The sequence below is a fragment of the Strix uralensis genome, chromosome 1 (assembly GCF_047716275.1).
Source record: "Strix uralensis isolate ZFMK-TIS-50842 chromosome 1, bStrUra1, whole genome shotgun sequence".
Taxonomy (NCBI): Eukaryota; Metazoa; Chordata; class Aves; order Strigiformes; family Strigidae; genus Strix; species Strix uralensis.
In genome coordinates, this window is record NC_133972.1 from 149,755,591 (window position 1) to 149,774,310 (window position 18,720).

Sequence of the window (18,720 nt, forward strand, 5' to 3'; positions counted from 1 at the left end):
AGGAGGTGACCCTGCAGTGCAGGGTCATCCTTCCTGGGATGGAGGTTCCAGGGGTGCCCCCATGGTGGCTGTGGGAGAGCTGGAGGTGGCTGCTGGAAGCACCCATGGGGTGGGGGGTGGGCGTGGCACTGCTAGGCCCTGACAGAGCCCCCGGTGCTGCAGGACTACATCAGACAGGTTTACACCAGCCCTGACAGCTGCTGCTTCCACTCCACAGTCTCCCCCACCCCGCCGTTACAAGTGTTTATGGTTTTTTTCATCCTTCTTTTCAGGCTGGTTCCTTCTGTTTCAAAAATACCGTGGTAATTTCCTGGTTACTGCTTACTACAGCTAATGGTCCCCCTTCCTCTTTCATGGGATCACTTGGGGCAAATATCCCCCTGACAGTTTGGGTCACACTGTTTGCACTCGCATCTTTATCTTAGCAGGCATTATCATCTAGGCTATTTGCCAAGGGTGGCCTGTGCAGGCACCCCTACCTCAGTGTCATAATAAAAAATATAATAGGTCTGGAAGAATTTCATGGGTCAATGAAATGTCACGTTTTTTGTCTCCAGGTGCTGAAGAAGATGAGGATAGTGCAGTGGTAACAACATCCAGAACACTTCCAAAGTTACCAACAACCAGTGATGCATCTCGGGCTGAGACCACCACAGTGAAAATGCAGACCAAGGTGTCTGCACAAACAAAGGTGCGTGGCTGGAAAGCAACACTGTTTACAATGGTTCCGCTGTACCCCATTGGTACCTTGATGTTAACTTTGTTTGATTTATATTGATTAAATAGTCCCCACAGACTTAATGTTACTGCAGCCTTTTATATGAATACAGAGCTGCTCAGTTTCATTCCTACTAGGAAGTCTGAATTCCACATGAAAGAAAAGAGACATGCAAAAAAAACTTCTCATGACACCTTTGAGTCCAAGCTGTACCTTTTTTATATCTCTCAAAGAGTTATTAAAAAATTCTACATGAAACTTCACTTCTCAAAGGAGAATGTTGTGTGGTTTGGCAGTAGTTTGAACACTTGTCAGGTTCCATTTACTATTTCAGTATTTTCTTCTACCACCATCAGTAATATTGTCTAAGTTACCCTCGAAGGCGTTCTGAATATAACATACCTGATGTTTTAATTTCGGAATTGTTATTTCATTCAGAGGCTTTATTCTGATAAACACAGGCAATATTTAACAGCTGTTTGCTAAATGTACTTTTGGGGGTTTTAAACTTCTGGATAGTGTTTTTCATTCCAACACTGTGATGACAAATAGATCCAGTTACAATGTCTAGCACAGCTTTCTGTGGTCAAAAGGCTTCCCATGTGTTATGTTTGTGGGTATTGTGGAGTACGTGCATGGAGCCACAGCTTTGTGGCTGCCCATGACAGGCAGTGACTGTGCCGACTTGTGGTGCACCCTGTCTGTAAGTGAAGCTCTGTTTTCCTTTTTGTGCCACAGTCACCTGAAGAAATCGATAAAGAGGAAAGGCCCGAGACAGATGCCAAAAAAAAGAGTGATGAGCCAGGGGATGACACCGATGTGTTCACTGAGAAGCATTCAGAAAACCTCTTCCAGAGAACAGAAGTTCTGGCAGGTGAGGCGGCGGCGTTTGCTAAGGTCTACCTCACCAGAAATATCACAGAAAATGGAGGGGATCCATATCAAATAATGCAAACTCAACGTTTGTGTTTTCTTGGTAGATTCTTAAACATGTTCATAGTGGGTAGCTAGTGGTTGATTTGATGAGAATGAGATGGGCATCTTCTGGAGTTATTTAATAGTGAAGTCTGTTGCTAATTGATTTGACACCCACAAATTGAATACTGCCTGCGGAATATCTGAAGCTTCCACAGCTCAGAAAGGGAGTTGTAATTTGGATTGAGGCTTGTGGTGTAGAAATGTATTTCTTACCCACAATCCCAAGAGCACATTGGTGTCTGGTCCATCTGGTGCAGATGGACACTGCCTGGGAGGAGCTCATGATAGGAGTGGGTGGATGGAGAGGGATGGATAAGCACCGTCCTTACGATAGAGAGGGTCTGTTTCCGTGCATAACCCAAGGGCCACCAATGTTTTCACTACCTGTGAGGCTTTTTTGGCATAAGACCAGTGTTTACAGGTATACTTTTCCCCCACATCCTCAGAGGGGGCATTGGGAGCCATGGCAGTCACATGGACCACATCTTCCTATGAGCATCAAAACGTGAAATAGCCTTAATATCCACATCAGTGGAAGCATGCAGGTTTGCTCTTGAAGTCTAGTTGGAGTTGATACTTGCTACACACTTGCAAGTGCATAATGAATGTAATGCTTCTGTTCCTACAGCTCCATGGAATGTTCTCTCCTGTTACTCATCAATAGGAAATTCATTTCAGTCTAGAGTCAGAGTAAAAACTGGTGGAGAAAAGGGAAAACCCATTTCTTAGCTAGTGTAACAGAATAGTTCTTTGAAGGCTGAAAACATTAACTGTTGAAAAATGAGTTTGAAAGAAACTTAAATGTTATTATTATAAATTAAGAGAACTTTATCTCTGGCAGTACTGGTGACTTTCTTAATTGAGGTTTTGGAAAACTTTTAATAATTTTTTAGAACTGTGTGTTGTTGGATCGCTGACTTGTAGGTGGAATGTCCTTTTAAATGTTTGCCTTCATAAACACAAGCAGTCTTTCCGAGAATATATTTCAGGATACTAATAATCAAGACAGTTGCACAATGGGAGCCCTTTTCTGCAATTTGAAAACAATGGCAAACCCATTGTGTGAGATGAAAAAGAAACATGGTGCTAAACTTGTTTTTCTGGCATATTGTGAATCTCTGTTTCTTTGATTACAGCTGTTATTGCTGGCGGAGTTATTGGTTTTCTTTTCGCAATCTTCCTTATCCTGCTGCTGGTATATCGCATGAGAAAGAAGGATGAAGGCAGTTACGACCTTGGTGAACGTAAACCATCCTGTGCTGCCTATCAAAAGGCACCTACTAAGGAGTTTTATGCATAAAATTCCTATTTAGTGTCTCTATTTATGAGATCACTGAACTTTTTTAAATAAAGCTTTTGCATAGAATAATGAAGATTTTTTTTTTTTCATTAAAGAGCCATTACGGCACCTTTATGATAAAATCCCATTGTATTTAAAACTTTTCATGTATTCCTTTAAAAATGTAAAATTAAAACTTAACATTTGCAGTGTTCTGTGAATAACAGTGGCAAAGCATTATTTTATAAAACCATTGATGTTCACTGAATCATTTTTAAAACTTTATGCATAAATATAAAATAATGAAAATTATTGTTTTATCCTATGGTTCAATGAAAGTTGTTTAATTTTTGTCGGCATGTCTCAGATTGATCTTACAAGTTAGTTTTTATTTCATTAATTTATCTGTTTCCAAAAAATGCCTTTTTGTAGTTGTCATGGTGCAATTTGTCTTCAGATAATTCAGATAACAGTAACTTTTAGTGTAAATGTAATTTTTCAGCTATGTAAACTTTAACCTCCACTTTGTATAAATTTAAGTGTCAGAATATCAATTTTACACTTTGCATTGTTTCTCAGCATACCTGTAGCTTCAGTGAGATTTGTAACTGCAAATTAATGTGTAAAATTGGATTATTACTACAAACTGTATAGTCATATTCTTACTAAACAAATCTCCTGTAAGGAAGATTTGGAGTAAGCTACTGACAAACCTAAGCAAACCCAAAGACTCTAACAGTATTTTGAGAAGTTGCTGCAGATTTCTATGGCCACTGTATTTGTTAATTATTTGCAATTTGAAGGTACAAGTAGGGGTTTAAATTTTTGTTCTTTAAAAATGCATTTAAGTTGTAAACGTCTTTTAAAGCCTTTGAAGTGCCTATGATTATATGTAACTCGTCGCAGACTGGTGTTAATGAGTATATAACAGTAAAAGAAAATGTTGGTATTTTATAAGCACAGACAATTCTAATGGTAACTTTTGTAGTCTTACATGGATAGACATAATTGTAATTTGGGAACATAAACACTACTGAATAAATCATGTGGCCTAATACTGAGAATTCCATTGTGATATACTTTTGTACGCTTTTCATTTTATGTCTACTTGCTTATGTTTTCATGTCACAGAGTACATCTAGTACATCTTAAAAATCCAGGCCAAAAAAAAAAGGCCATTGATCAGGCTGATCCTTGGACCAGATTTATTGCTGAAGTGGCAGAGAAAAGTGGGAATGTTTAAGTCTTGCATCTGGTGTATGAGTTATGAGTCATTCAACCCTTGCATTATATTTAATGGCAGTATTGACCTAGACCTGTTCTTCCTGCAAATGTTGTTTTCCGTACTGTAAAATTCAAAGGAGTACCCGGGTTCATTTATTGTGTATATCGGTTTTTGATTTGTTGTTCAGGTTTGTTTTTTCCCTGGCCTTTTGGAGAATTTTGGTTTATTCTGCTCGGACTCCAGCAGAAGAGTTGAGACAAGTGGAATATCTTCATAAGAGAAGAAAGAAATATTCCAAGTAGAAGAGAAAATGCTCTGTTTCTTAGACCTCAGATGGGTGTTGGATAGAGGGACACGTGGAGAAGACGATAGTCTGCCTCCTTATATTATGCTTTGTAACAGACAAATGGCTTCGTCTTCTGCTCTGTTAACCTCCTAATTTTTTATTTTTGAGATTTCCAAAATATAGGTGTTCAGGACATCAAGCTGAACTGCTTCTCAGAAATGGCAGTGTGTTGTAAATAAGATCTGGTAGCTCTTCAGAAAAGAGTTGCGTGACTTGTATTTGTTGCTGTCCCAAGTTCAGTGGTCATTTAGGAACAAACAAATGCTATCCTGTGCTAAAATATTTAATATATTGCTTTTTAAATTACTTATACTTACTGGCAAGTTTTTCAAAGCCATACAAGTTCAACAAGTAAAAACAGGGTAAGAATTTAACAGGTATATCTTATTGTGCAATATTTAGTGAAATTCAATTAGTAAAATAACTGCTTGAAATAACTGTGCCAAGAAAAGAAATTTTCTGGCAAATGCTGTGCCACTGCTGTAAAATAAAGCATTTGTTCAAGTGCCAAAATAAAGTCTACCATGCCTAAACTAATACTTTATTTGTATAGTCTGACATCCAGTTTTTTGAAGCCCACTTTGCCTAAGGTAGTAGATCTGAATTTTCTTTAAGGGTGCAATGAATATCACTGTAAGTATAGCTATAAATATTAAACACCAGATAAATTGTCTCCTCCTTCTTCATAAGCAAAGTGATATTAAGAAGCTGTTTTCCTTTTATTTATATATGTTAGGCTCTACCTCTATACCTAATGTACAGGACACTTTATCCAACATAGACATCTGTTGTAATTATGCAGGCTACCAAATATTATGCTTGTCTGGTTCCTCCTGCATCTGCTTACAAGCAGAAGTAATGGTAAAGTTTCAGCTCTATCTCACTGCTCCCCTTTTTCAACTGTACACATCCATTATCCGCTCTGTTATATGCAGAAGAGGTTTAATGCTTCAGCTATGTACACAGACTTAAGAGTATTGCAGTCCTCCCATCTTCCCTAACAAAAACCTGAAACTTCTTTAACATGTAGTAGGCATGATAGTGACATTTATCATCTCGTGGTCTCTTTGCCTTTCTGTTTTCAGTGCCAAACGATACTGTTAGGGAAAAATTCTAACAGAGCTATCATCTCGAGTATAAATATCGGTTCAGTTTTCATCAGTCTGAAAACCAGGCTGATGCAGACACCCAGCTTCCAGCAACTGTGTTCAGAAGAAATGGGCAGCTGAATGTGCGTCTCTTACACTGAGGCTTCCTAGCACGAGTTGGTCTTCGGGTTTGCTTCCCTTTTGTTCTCCTCTTCCTGGATGTGTTTCTAGCAATACTCTGGCTACTTGTGGATGTTGCTGGGCAGCTGGGAGTCCCGGTGCCAGGCTGTGGATGCTGCGCCGCCTGCCCGCAGCTAGCAGTGGCATCTGTACCTCTAGGATGGCTTTTCCTAGAGACCCTTGGCTCTTCTCTGCTGCAGCTGCTGTAGCAGCTCTCAAATTCCTCAGCAACCTGATATGAAGTACTGTGGTTGATAGGCTCTAGTGCTTATCGAAATGCCATTTTGCTTTGATTTACCCTGGGTCATAAATGGTTACTTCCTCATAGATTCTTTGCAAATGAAACCCAATGCAAGTAACATAAAAGTTATGTTACTCGCCTTTGCTTTATTCATGTAAAAATAACTTCAGAAGTTCAGTTCCTGGTTCCTCTCCTTGCCATCTTTACAAGCGAATTGTAGCTCATGTTTACAGGCTGCACAGCTAGCTTTTCCTTCACTTCGAGCACTGCACTTCATTAAAATAGGATAAATTAAAACCAAAATTGTCCCTTTGTATCTCCTAACAAGAGAAGAGCATGTTTGTAACTTTGGCTAGTTGTTGCTCTTTTTTTCCCTTGGAGCTGTGTATCGAAATGATGGTGGAGTGCGGTCTTAAATGACAGATACTGTTTTTAAGCAACAAAGGGAATACAGGAAACTTTTGTGAGGAAAAGGGTATCCAGATAAACAAAAACTATTGGTGTGAGGGAGATGATGATAGTATGCTGAGTATTATATTCTTTGCTCAAGTAAGCAAACAAGGAGAAGGTAAAAGGAATCTGAGGGGAAGAAGATCTCTAAGGAAACTATTATTCTTACAGATGGAAATAATATAGCAATTTTTTTTAAACTTGCAGTCAGTTATATTTGTTACTTTGTGCTTGCTTAATCAGACTAGCATAATTTCCATTAAGGAATTTGCAATATTGTCCATTTTTAATTAGCTTTAATATTAATTTTGTTACATTTAAGGTCTTGCCTGTGTATCACAGAATTCTGAACCTTGGTGCTGCGAACTTTTAGAGCATTGCCTTTCCAAAACTTTCTTCACGTTGAGGAAGCATGACTACTGTACAGTTTGTCTGAGAAAAGATATAGCAATTTATCTGCCTCCCAGCATGTCTTCTGGTCCTGGAATGGTTCGTGGCTGGAGCAGAAAGGCAGTTTTGCTAAGGAACTGGAGCAGGAGATGGGGACGCTGACATGTGCATTTCATTTCCTCCTGACTCTTGGGCTGACCAGACGCTGGGTTCAGCTGTGTGGGTGGGAGTGAGGGAGCTGTAACCCAACCCTGTCAGTGGAAAAGATGCTTTGCTAGATTTCTTCCCCTGTGGAGGAAAGTAAGTTCTATATTTTTTTCTTTGAAAACAAACAAATGATAGAACTTAAGCTCAGTATAGCTAGAAATGGAAATGTGGGCTTCTGCCCTGACCCCTGTGAACCAATTTCACGTGTGCATCAGATGTTCAGAGGAGCTGCTTGCGTGGGTGGAAATCTGAAAAACCCTCTGTGTGTTTGCAGTATCTGAGCTTAGTTTCTAGCAGGGGTGGGTGGGGGAGGGGACAGGGACCATGTAAAACTACAGATATTAATTTGGGGTGAGTAGAAAGAAGGCAGGAAGAGAAACTGTTCTGACAGCCCACGTTTTCCACTGGAAGTTACAAGGCATTTTGTTTTCTTGAGTTATTGCTGTCACACTGAATTTGCTCTAAAGAGACTCTGTAGGCAGGAGAGTGGGCAGGTGTTGGTGTCATACCCTGAGAGATGCTCTTGGTTGCACACAGCTTCCCAGCACATCGGAGATCTGCGCTACCTGTTGCAGACGTTGCCAGTTACAGCTTCTGCTGGCTGCTCAGCACCTGGATTTGCAGAGGAATTGCCACAGAAAAACGGGTGGAGGGCCTGCAGGATTGACCCCGCACACCTTCTGCTGCCCACAGGAGGTGCTTGGAGAGTGGCAGGAGGCAACTATTAGGGTGCTGCATTGCACTTGGAAGGGTCTGGGTTGTCTTCTGTCTATGGAAGGTGGGAAGAAATGGATGAGGCATGCAACTGTAGCTTTGCAGTTGAGATGTGTTATGTATTTAAGCAATTTTCCATTTCTTTGCCATGCTCGGGAGATGTCAAGCTTTCACTACCCCTAACTCCTTTCATATTAAATGTGTTCATGGTGTAGCCTGCAGAGCTCTTGAGGTTTTAAATTCATGTTGCACCTTAAAAACTGTCCTGTAGTTGGGCTGGGGCTGAGGGCCACTGTGTCTCATGGCTGAAGGTCAGGTCCAAAGCATTCCTCCAGCCTGGCAGTTCAGCCCCAGCCCAGAGTGAGAGGAAGTAGGAATGCTTGTGAAAAACTTCCAGAAAAATATTGCAAAACCCGTAATAGTTTGTTGAAAATAAACAGAGCCCAAGTTCTCTGTAGGGGGTGACTTTAATTCATTTAGATTTCTTCTGGGGCATTATGCAATCTTTTTTCCCATGGATCTTTTGTTGATTTGTTGAATGCAGAGGAAGCTTCTGATTTTCTTCTATTTTTAATCCAAGCACTGACGTATAATGAACAATAATTCCACCAGACAAGCTACTTGAAGCTTATCTAGTGGTGGGAAACCAAGCTCAGTGGAGGAAAGAGTTCTGTGTCCTAGTTACCCACCCACCTTGTATGGCCGTATATAGTCCTAGAATCCAAACAAAGTTTGGTACCCATTTTCCTGAGCTCCTGTGGTGGAACAGGAACTTTCTCTAAAGGCTGCAGCTCCCTAGAGGATACCAAAGAGAAATGGGAACAGACTGACTTTTTGATGTTTTCATGTCATAACCCGTAATACTAGCACTCATCTCCTTCCTACTCCCCTTTCTAAATATAGCGGCAGGGGAGAAGTCAACAAATATCACACTAAACAGTGCTGAAAGAGTGTAAAACAGTCCAAAGTTCAGTCTTCATCATTCATCCCTATAATTTTCTGTTACCGCAGAGTCTCTTGTGAAAGGAAGAGAAGCATAGCATGTGCTTCCTTCTGGACCAGCTCACAGTGCCAGCTGAGTTAATGCTGACTTCGGGAAAAGCCTCTTCTTGGGAAGGAACAGCTTCTGGGGCCAAGTCTCAGATGGCTGAGGGCACAGCTTAACTCCTGCTCAGACTGAAAAGCTTCAGTGAAGGACCCTGCCTTGACCCGGTGCCTCACTGCCAGGCTAGCAGCTCTGCCACCTTCATGCTGGTGAGACAAGGCTTCAGGAACAGTTCTAGTAAATCATCATCTGAGCTTCATCCCGTAGGAAAACCTTTCCTGAGAATCACAGTCAGCTTAAATTATTGACTACAATCAAAGCAGCAGCAAGAACTCTTTCTTTAAATCATCAGCTTTCACCTTGTTTTGCATGTGCTCAGGTATTTTCCTAAAGAAAATTGGTTTTCATTGGCTAGTAAACAAGACAATTTGTAATTTAGTTTAATCTTTATGGTAAATTTTGTACTTCTTTTTGCTCTGCAGGAGCACACACTATTTACATATTTGTGCCGTTACAAAGCTTAAGTTCTATTTTTATATTCTAGTTTTTCCATTCTGTTATGTTAAAAGTGGTAAATAAATATTTATTTACCAGCTGATTCAGTTTATAGCTTTTATTTGTTTCAACTTGCTTTTCAATGGAAATTGAGATTTCATTAAGAATGCGTAAGATTAGAACTTCTTATGAAGCAAAATATATTAGGCACATCAGAACAAAGATTAGCAAAAACATTTTTACCTTAAAGCATGTGTAATTATTGGAAGTAACATTTATTAGGCAAACACATTTTTGCTAGTTATTGAATTGAATTGAGTAATTCCAATCACAATGTCTGTTAAGATTTGAAAACCAATAGGTCTCAATCTTTCCTCTTTTTTCCCATAGGTTGGAACAGTGCAAGCTTTCCTGCTTTTTCAGCTTCTAAGTGGTTTCATAAAAAAAGGCCTGAAAATAAAAAAAATATAATTTTATATCTACAGAAGAGCTGTCAAAGAGTCTAAAGTTTTCTTTTATCATCTCAAAAACTGGTTACAGGTGCTCAGCCATGTGACTTCTCCCAATTCATGGTTTGATTTTTGTAACAGCTCTGGCAGTAGAAATCATCAGGTTTTCTCTGCCATTCTGTGCTTTTTATAACACACATTCAGCCTCTAAAAGCTAAGTGGAATTTTACTTCAGCCTTTCCTGATGGGACTTTTAATGCAGATTCTGAAACTCCATAGACTTGTTCAGCTCTGGCCCTCTTAGATTCTAAGAAATATTGTACCTGTCCTTAAATAAGCAATATATTCTTTTACACAAGCTCTTAGTATATAATTTTTTCACTTTTCAGCATGTGTATCACAGCTTTCTGTGATCAGACAGATGGCACATTTGAGTAAGAATCATGCCATCTTCTAAATATACCATAGAGGATCAGAAGAGGACTCCAAAACTTCAGTTAGTTTTGATAGTAACACATTGACTCTCTTGCAGAATTACATTTTTTTGAAGTTTAAATGATTAGTGCTATATTATCGCCTCTTGACTTGAGCAGCCTGTTCAGAGTCTTGTAGTTAAATCTAGAATGAAATATTGGTGAAGCTGGGTCTCAAAGCATGCATCCACACATTGAGTGAGGAGTTCTGTCTGTTTGCATTCAAAACCCATCACAAAATAAAACACTTCTCACTGTTGGGCCTATTCAGATGGTAACAAGCTATTTTGGCACTCAGTTCTGCCACTCCAAGAACGCTCTCCTTCCCAGTACAATGTCTGGCTGAACCATCATTACCCAGAGAAGTCACACTCCTGCTCAGCCTCCCATCTGTCTCAGATATTTTGCTCTCTCATCCTGTATGAAGACCGTCTGTAACGTGTTCAACCCAGGCCCAAGCTGTGCCCAGGGAGTAACTGTGTTTTCATGCAGGGCGGTGGGGTTGCACTGGATGTCCTTTGAATTTGGAACTCACCATTACAGTAGAAGTGTCATGAAAAAAGGCTGCTTTGGTACACAGCAGGGTTCCCTTTACTCTAAGTCTATATATCCAGAAATAAAAGATGTGTTTTATCTACATTTTTAAAAGTATCTATGGATTTAAATTTGTGTGGGAGAAATATGTGTTGAATAAATTGAACCTGGATTTTAAGTAAGTTGAACCTGGATTTTATTTTCACAAAAATATTGAGATGAATAAAGGTACATAGCTGTGGTGGAGAGAGTTGCTGAGAAAAACTATTTATAATTTAAATCCTATATCGTAACGAAAGTTATTTCGAGCAGTATTTAATGTATTTTTAATGCAAATATGTGATAATTGATGTTAGGCATCCAAATGCCTTTGCTTTGTAAACACAGGAGTGGAGTAAGACTCATGTATAGTGCTGGACCAATTGCTACCTGAGTACTGGCGATCCATAGGAATGCACAGAGAGGGCTCCTTGCTCCTCTGGTTTTATATCAGGTGCCCATGCTCTGCTCTCTACCCATGGCAGCACAAGTTGGTTTATAAGGAGATTCATGTGGGAACGCTTTCCACTGATGCTTAACAAAAACCTTTCTGTGTCATGGCAAAGCCATTGCCCCTGTAAGTAAACTTGTAGCAATCTGCAGGAGAAATTACACTGCCAGACTATGTCTTACTAGTAAGTTTTGCTGCCAGAACTTTTGTGGGGTCATGAGTTGCTGACACTTTTATGTCCCTGAAGCATGTGTGTTCATCACTGCTTTTTTGAGATGCCGCATGCCCTCGCTGTAACAGCAGAAGGGCTGCTGCACACTGGGTAAGGACCCAGGGCTTGCAGCTGCCAACATCGCTTGTGTTCTTGGAGCATGCATACAGTGGCATTTTGCTAGTAGCTGTATGTTGGCTTGTGTTGTTCAGAGAGATTTCACTTCAGCAGGAGAGGCTGCATATTGCTGGCTTACATCAGCTTAGTATGAGAATGCATAGAAACTAGCGGCAACTAATGCTGACTTCTGACAGTAAACCTGGACAGGCCTCAGCTAAGATGTGTCCCAAGCAAGCACAGCCTACCAACCCACTGTTGGCAGATGTTCTGCTCTTGGCTGATGCTGCTCTTGATACCTGAAAAAAAATGAGTCTGACACAGCAGCAGAAAAGCTAGCAGAACTGTGTAGAAGAATATATGCCATGAGGTGCTTGATGTTTTTCTTTCACAATGTCCCTACCTTTTTCCCTGATTCTATTGGGATGTATTTATTTGCTGCCAGGCTGCATAAGTGGAAAGACATACAAGTCAGGGTCAAGCTTGGACACTTCTTCCTAGGAAGAACTGAAAAACAGTGCTTCTTGGAAACTTAGGAATGTTTTTCAGCTGCTTTAACTGAAAAAGCAGAGGAAATAAAAGCTGAAGTGTGCATTAATTAGCAGTCCATATTTACCTGCCTACAGTGCAAAGCAACAAAGAAAAACTTTAAATGAAGAAACCACCTTCTAGTGGTACTGAAATACAATGTGGAGCTAGAGGAGACTTTTGGGAGACTGTGTCAAAAAATAGAAAATGCTTTGGTAAAGTAAATATATGTCATAAAATAAAAATTGAGAGCATGCTTCTAAACAAGGGTAGCTGGTATATTGGTAACTCCCTCAGGCTGATACAGTGTGCTCCCACTTCAAACACCTTTTGTGTTTGGACCTGTGCTGGCAGCTTTTCAAAGGAATCTTGTACTTACTTTCCTCCCCCTTCCCACTTTGCATAATAATTAGTATGTGAATATGCTTGTGATTTCTTCTTATTTTAATACAGTCACATTTTAGAGACTTCAATATAGTTTGGAGCTCCACCGAAGCAGTCCTTGCTTCAAAACCATGCAGCCTAAATGGACTGGAAAAACAAAGCACAGCAAAATACCATCATCCATCATCCCTGTTTCGTGCAGGTACCAAGCCACTGTCATATCAGAAGAGATTCAGGATCCGTTCAGGCAGTATCCTGTGCCTAACAGCACACTCCACTAGTTGCTTCATATACTGTATAATAGAAAGTGAAAAAAATTGAGCAGTAAGAAGTGTCATCTGTCCTCACATTAGATTTCATTCCCCTTCCCAGGAGTTAGATACCAGCTTATTCCCTGAAGCACCAAATTACAATCAGATAATTCTGATTATTTTTGACATTTGTGTATATCCAATCCCTCTCTTGAATATTAAGTTCTTGACTCTGACACTGTTCCTACCAGTGTAATCACAGCAATCTTGTAAAGATACACCCATATGGGGACCTTCAAGCACCTGAAGAGTCTTAATGAGTTCAAAAATATGCAAGATGGATCACACAGCTGATTTCTGGATGGCAGGGCTAGGATTTTGCCCAGCATAGCAGTTTATAAAGTCTGGGAAACTGAGCACAGGTCTCCTCAGCTCCAGCCTCTCCCTGATTTACAATTACAATCCTGAGGAGGGAAGAACAGCAATCCCAAAGTCCTGAAGCTGCAAACTAAAGGATAACAAAAGTATGCATTTAGTGAATAATGCAAAATATGATAAAATAATGTAAGAGATGGGTGTGATGGAAATACCTTTCCCGAGGCTAAGTGGCTATTGATGTGTTTCAAACCCATAAACAGATTTGTGCATGTTGCTGGCTGAAGAGGCTTGGGGGGTGGAGCTCTAGGTTTTGTTGTTATGTCTCTTTACTTGCTCTTACTTATTGCTTCTCAGGCAAGGACACCAGAAGCCATGAGCAGTGTGTTCTTTTCCCTCTGACCTGGGATTAATGACAGCCATGCCAAGATTTCTCCATCCTTCTGCCTATTTGATGGTGGGAAAAAAGGATGACTCATCCTTCTGACCCCTTGGCTGTGGAAGGATTAACAAAGGAAGCTAATTCAGGAAAAATTAATAGGAAACCAGTTTTGGGAAGTGATTTAATTGTAAAGGGAGCAAATGAAGAGAGAAGGAATCACTCTCAGGAAGCAACCAAAATCCTAAATTCAAATACTGCAAGTACAGTTTTACATGGGCTTGTTCATGCAGACCTACCCTATGTTCTGTCTCTTGTTGGAAGCAGAAAGGAAAGCCATACATTGATGGTTAAATTCAAGATGTTGTGGGTGCAACAGCCAACCTTGAGGATGGAATATTTTCTTGCATGACTTACAAGGACACATTTACAACTATTTGATCACTGTGTATAATCTCTTTGGGAGATGGACACTTACAGCTTTCAGGGCACAATATGTAAAGAATATACAGAATGCACAGGAAAGAGACGGGTAGACAGGTAGAGCTCTAACAGCCATTTACTTGTGTAACATTTTTATTTAAACAGTTACTTGGTTACCCTCAATGGAACAGGACTCTCAAGAACTGTGGCAGTTTGAGGGGAACATTATTGTTGCATCCCACTGGCATGCTCCGTGATCTGTATAGCAGTGGACACAGGTCAAGCTGTGAAAACGTACCATCCAGATTGTGTACTGAAAAATACAAGTGAAAAATTAAAAATTAATCACCTCAAATAAATGGGTGGAGGAGTTACGTTGGCAGGGACAGCCATTGTCTTATAATAATGCGTGTTTCAGCTCCCACCTCAAGGTGCACGCCCTTGAAGCTCATTAGTATTACAGTCTTCTCACTTAGGCAGAAAGTTCATGAATATTGGAATACCGTGCTGAATATTAGAGGGAAATTCTTCACTGTTCCTGCTACAGCAGCTTTTTGGGAATGCACCAAGGGCTTTTACCCTAAAAACACTTACCAGTAAGCACCTGGGTAGTCCCGTTGACTTAAATAGAAGCAATTGAGAGCTTCAATTCAAGTGTTTGCAGATTAAGACCCATGTTTGTATTTTAAGATCTTATCTACAGAAGAAATTGCACTCATTTACCTAAGTGTTTTTATAAACACACCTTTATTTAAATGAGCGCAATGTTACTTGTGCAGGAGGCCGCCATGTGAGGAGCGGTGGCCCTACCCTGGTTCCCCACAGCGTGAAGGCAGCAATGGCTCTCAGCCAGCTGGAAACCATCGATGCACCACACGGTATTGCTGTGCTCTGAAGCACCCAGGCAGAAGCAGGGAGAAGGCCGCCACCATGTCCCAGGCGGCAGAAAAGCCTCCTCGTGCTTCATCTGTTTGCTGTGTGCCCTCGCAGCACTAAGGCACCCGCCCTACAAAAACGCAATCCCGTGGAGCGGGCAGCCCCTCGCACCGGAGGGGTTTCTCCCCGGGAAGGGCTGGTGATGGTGCTTGGACGGGAGGCTTTAGGCCTCCTGCCCGAGGCCGGGGTCGGGCGGGAGCACCCCGGGCCGGGCCCGCCTCGCCTCAGAGGGGCCTACGAGGCGCCACGGCCCGACCCGCCGACAAGGAGGGGACGCCCGGCCTCGCCCGCAGCGCCGGGCCCGGGCCCTGAGGCGGCTTCCACGCGGTTTCAGGCGGCCGCGGCGCAACCGGCACCAGCCGGGCCCGGGCGGCGGCCCGCCCCCTTCCAGCCCCCGCGGCGGCTCCTCCTCGCCCTCCCCACAGCCGGGCGGGCGGAGGCGGGGGCCGTGCTGGCGCCGCCGCCGCGCGATCCGCACGGGGAAGGTGCGTGTTTGCTCTGCTCCCCTCTTCATCCTCCTCCTTTTCCTCTCTCTCCTCACAGCGGGCCGGGGCCCCCCGCGCGGGAAGCGCTCGCCCGGGCTGCCAGCCGCCGCGGGAGCGGGGCTGCCGGCGCCCCTCCGCCGGGCTGCAGCGCTCTCCCGGGGCCGCGCTTCTCGCGGGGGGCCTAGCTCCGTCCCGGGGCCTGGCTGGGGGCGAAGAGCGACCCGCAGGCCGCCATCACCGGCGCCTCAGCAGGGCTCGGCCCCGTCTCCTCCTCTTGCCGAGGCCTTGCTCTAAAGCCCTGCCAGCATGTGCTGGGCCTCCCCGCCTGAAGTGGGGCCGCTAGGCCGCAGCCGCGGGTGTTGCCGGGCCAGCCCTGCCCTGAGTCGGTGGGCTGGAGCCCCCCGGCCTGGCAGCGGGACGTCGGGCCCACCGTGTGCCCGGCCTCCGCCCTTCTCCGGAGGGGACAGACACCAGCTTGGTCGCCCTTCAAGGACATGGACGCTCCATCGCGTGACAAGAAATGCCCCCTTACCCTCTCTTTCCTCTTCATTTAAACCCAAATATCGGCCCTAAGTTGTAGATGGCTGCCAGGCACGTGCTTGTGGGACGCACGGTCGCCATTTGGCAAAGCATGGTGCTCTGCTGTGATCCTGAAACCAGCAGAGTTGACAGCAGTCGCTGACTTAAAGCTCTGCCACTGCAAATGGATAAAACCCATAAATACCAGATGGGTGCATTAGATATTTAAGTATGTGTTACGGCATACTTCATAATGAAGAGGTCCCAGCATGTAAGATGGTTTAGTGCTTCTTGAGGAGGAAATTCTAGTAACTAGTACCCATTAGATTTGTTTTGACAGGACTTTATTCTTCAAAGACTGCCTTTTTTCAAATTGATGCAAAAGGGAAAAGTATATGAGAGGAATTTTTTTATATATATATAATTTTTATATATGTGTATATGCATATTTTATAGAAGTACTGAAATATATATGAGGGAGAGAAAAGAGATATAAAAAACCATGAAAAACTAAGTTCTGCAAGCTGAATCTGATTTTACTAAGGAAGCTTTAGATACAGAGGAGCCTTTTGAATCTAGTGGTTGCATCTAACAAGTTACAAGCCTGCTGGTAACTACTGAAGAGAAAATTCAAAATACAAGCACTGGATTTCTGTTTGCTTGTTGATTACTTGTTTCTTCCTTCAGACTGCAGAATTTTTGGGACCTGACTTTCCTAAGTGGTGCACGAGCACCCAGAGCACCTGCTCAGAGAGGGCCATACACATACAACACCTGAAATCCTGATTTCTTGTTTTGTAAGCCTTAATTTTCAAAACTTTGCCTGTCTGGTTTTCACTCTGTTCAAAATCAGATTAATTTTTACTGTTTCTGGAGATAGTTCCACGTCTGCTTGCCCTTTTGTATCAAAAGACTCTAAGAGTCTTGTAATCTATCGATGAAAAGGAAGCGTGTGGGTGTTTCTTCTTATAAAGCAATACTTGGTATGACTGTAGAACGAATTCCCTGTGTGGGAATGGAAGAACTGCTTACATCTACGTCTGTCTAGAATGTATCTCTATTTTAGCTTGAGAAATTAATAAGATTTAAGCTAGGGTGACAAAAGTTGGCCTTGATTTTGCTCTGGTTATTCTTCTGCGAGGATGAAAGCTTTTATGAAAAGTCTCTCATGCTTACCTACTACCACTTCTTAAAATCACCTTCCGGTTTTGTCTGGTGCTCCCTCTGTTAGATTATTATTTTGAATAAAACCTCAAAACACTTCTTTCCCCAAAGAAACCCTACAAAGCCTGCCATTTCCATGAGAGCTATGATGTCCTTTTTTTTCCTTGTAAATTTTGGCTCATTTCTTTAGACATATCTACTTCATCTTGGGTAGCATCTATCAATTGTGCCTTGCAGTCAGTTTTGCTTTACGAAAACTTCAGTCTTTCAGGTGAAGTCTGTGCAGATAAACTTGGATCAGAGCCACTGCAGCTTTAGAGATTCATACAAAGCCTTTGTCTTACCCAATCTTGTTTCTTGGTGTTTAAAATATATATAATTCTTTTGAACAGCAGAACAATAAGATACTAAATCAGATAAGAACAGATTGCAGATCTGGGCTGGGGAAGAACAACCTGGCATTGACCCCTGTTGGGAGACATCTGTCAGTAAAAGCTCATATAAATTCTTATTTGTTTTATAACACAGTTTTGCAAATGCCTGCATGTCTTTAATGCCAAATCGGGAAAGGAAGCAAGTTACACAGTCTCTTATTGTTGATATAATTGCAAGAACTCGTAATACACATGGGATTCTTTTATCTATTGCTGCTATAGTGTATAAAACTTTCTTGTTTTAAGATTGAAAACTTTGTCTGTCATTTCTTCCTTCCTTTCCAGTTGTGGGAGGATGAAGATGAAGGATGGCAGTACATCTAAGAGATAGCAGCTGTAGGGGTGAAATATTTTGCTTAAAAAAGTACTTTGTGCGTAGAAATGTACGAAATGATTACAATCTTGAAGCTCTACAGTTCTTTCTGTTCTGTCTCAACAGGAAATATTATCTGTCAAAAACTGCATTGCAGTAATCTTTCACGTTTTTGTTACCAAATGTCTTCAATAATCTTACAGTAGTGAAATAAATCTAAGTTCTTTCTTCACTTGACCCCCAGTCACTTACATTTTCACTGTGATGGCAATAGTGAATTTTTAGCTCTGGTTTGTAATCTAAATGCCAATTACTCAATTAAGTCATTATTTCTGACAGAATCTGTGGAGAATGCTCTACTCTTCTTTTGTTTCAGTTTTTCAGTAGAAAAAATTGTATGTCAGTTTGAGAAATATGTTAACCTTGTTAGCCTGTAATTTTTAAAATGATAATTTGGGTGCCTTGATCTTACAAGAGGCTTGATTTCTGTTTTTGAGACAGACAGAATGGACCAGTGGTGCGGGGTTTGTTGTTTTTTGTTTGGTTTGGTTTTTTTTTTTTTTTTAATGAAGAACATTCAGGCACCCAGCTCATTTGGATTCTTTTTTTCCATCCTGGTATTAATAATAGTAATATTTTCTCAGAGTCTTTTAAATCTCATTAACATAGATCCGTTTGATGAGTTTTCTCCACAGTGGGTGAGAGAAAAATGTGAAAATCCCTTTGGTGCTCTTGCTGCCAAGAAGGATTTGATAGAAGTATCTAATGAACAGACATACGGATTAAAATGCATCTCTAAGAAGTTACTTATCTGTTTTGGCAAAATGTTTCTCTATACTACCCATTGCAATCAGAAGCATGGTAAAAGACCTGGGATCTTAAAACCTGACTTTAAAAGA

General features: G+C 41.6%; 2 protein-coding genes across 2 annotated transcripts in view; both read left to right on the forward strand.

The window, feature by feature from the left end:
• The window catches only part of SDC2 (syndecan 2), a 60,898-nt gene extending 55,815 nt beyond the window's left edge, over positions 1-5,083 (forward strand). Inside the window, exons 3-5 of the mRNA XM_074885012.1 lie at positions 558-691; positions 1,457-1,592; positions 2,833-5,083. Coding sequence (XP_074741113.1) covers positions 558-691; positions 1,457-1,592; positions 2,833-2,996 — 434 coding nt within the window. The 3' untranslated portion in view covers positions 2,997-5,083. The remainder of the gene's footprint in view (positions 1-557; positions 692-1,456; positions 1,593-2,832) is intronic.
• A 10,269-nt stretch (positions 5,084-15,352) lies between these two features.
• Positions 15,353-18,720, forward strand: part of CPQ (carboxypeptidase Q) — a 162,778-nt gene continuing 159,410 nt past the window's right edge. The window contains exon 1 of the mRNA XM_074885026.1: positions 15,353-15,391. The gene's annotated coding sequence lies outside the window, so the exon portion shown is untranslated. The remainder of the gene's footprint in view (positions 15,392-18,720) is intronic.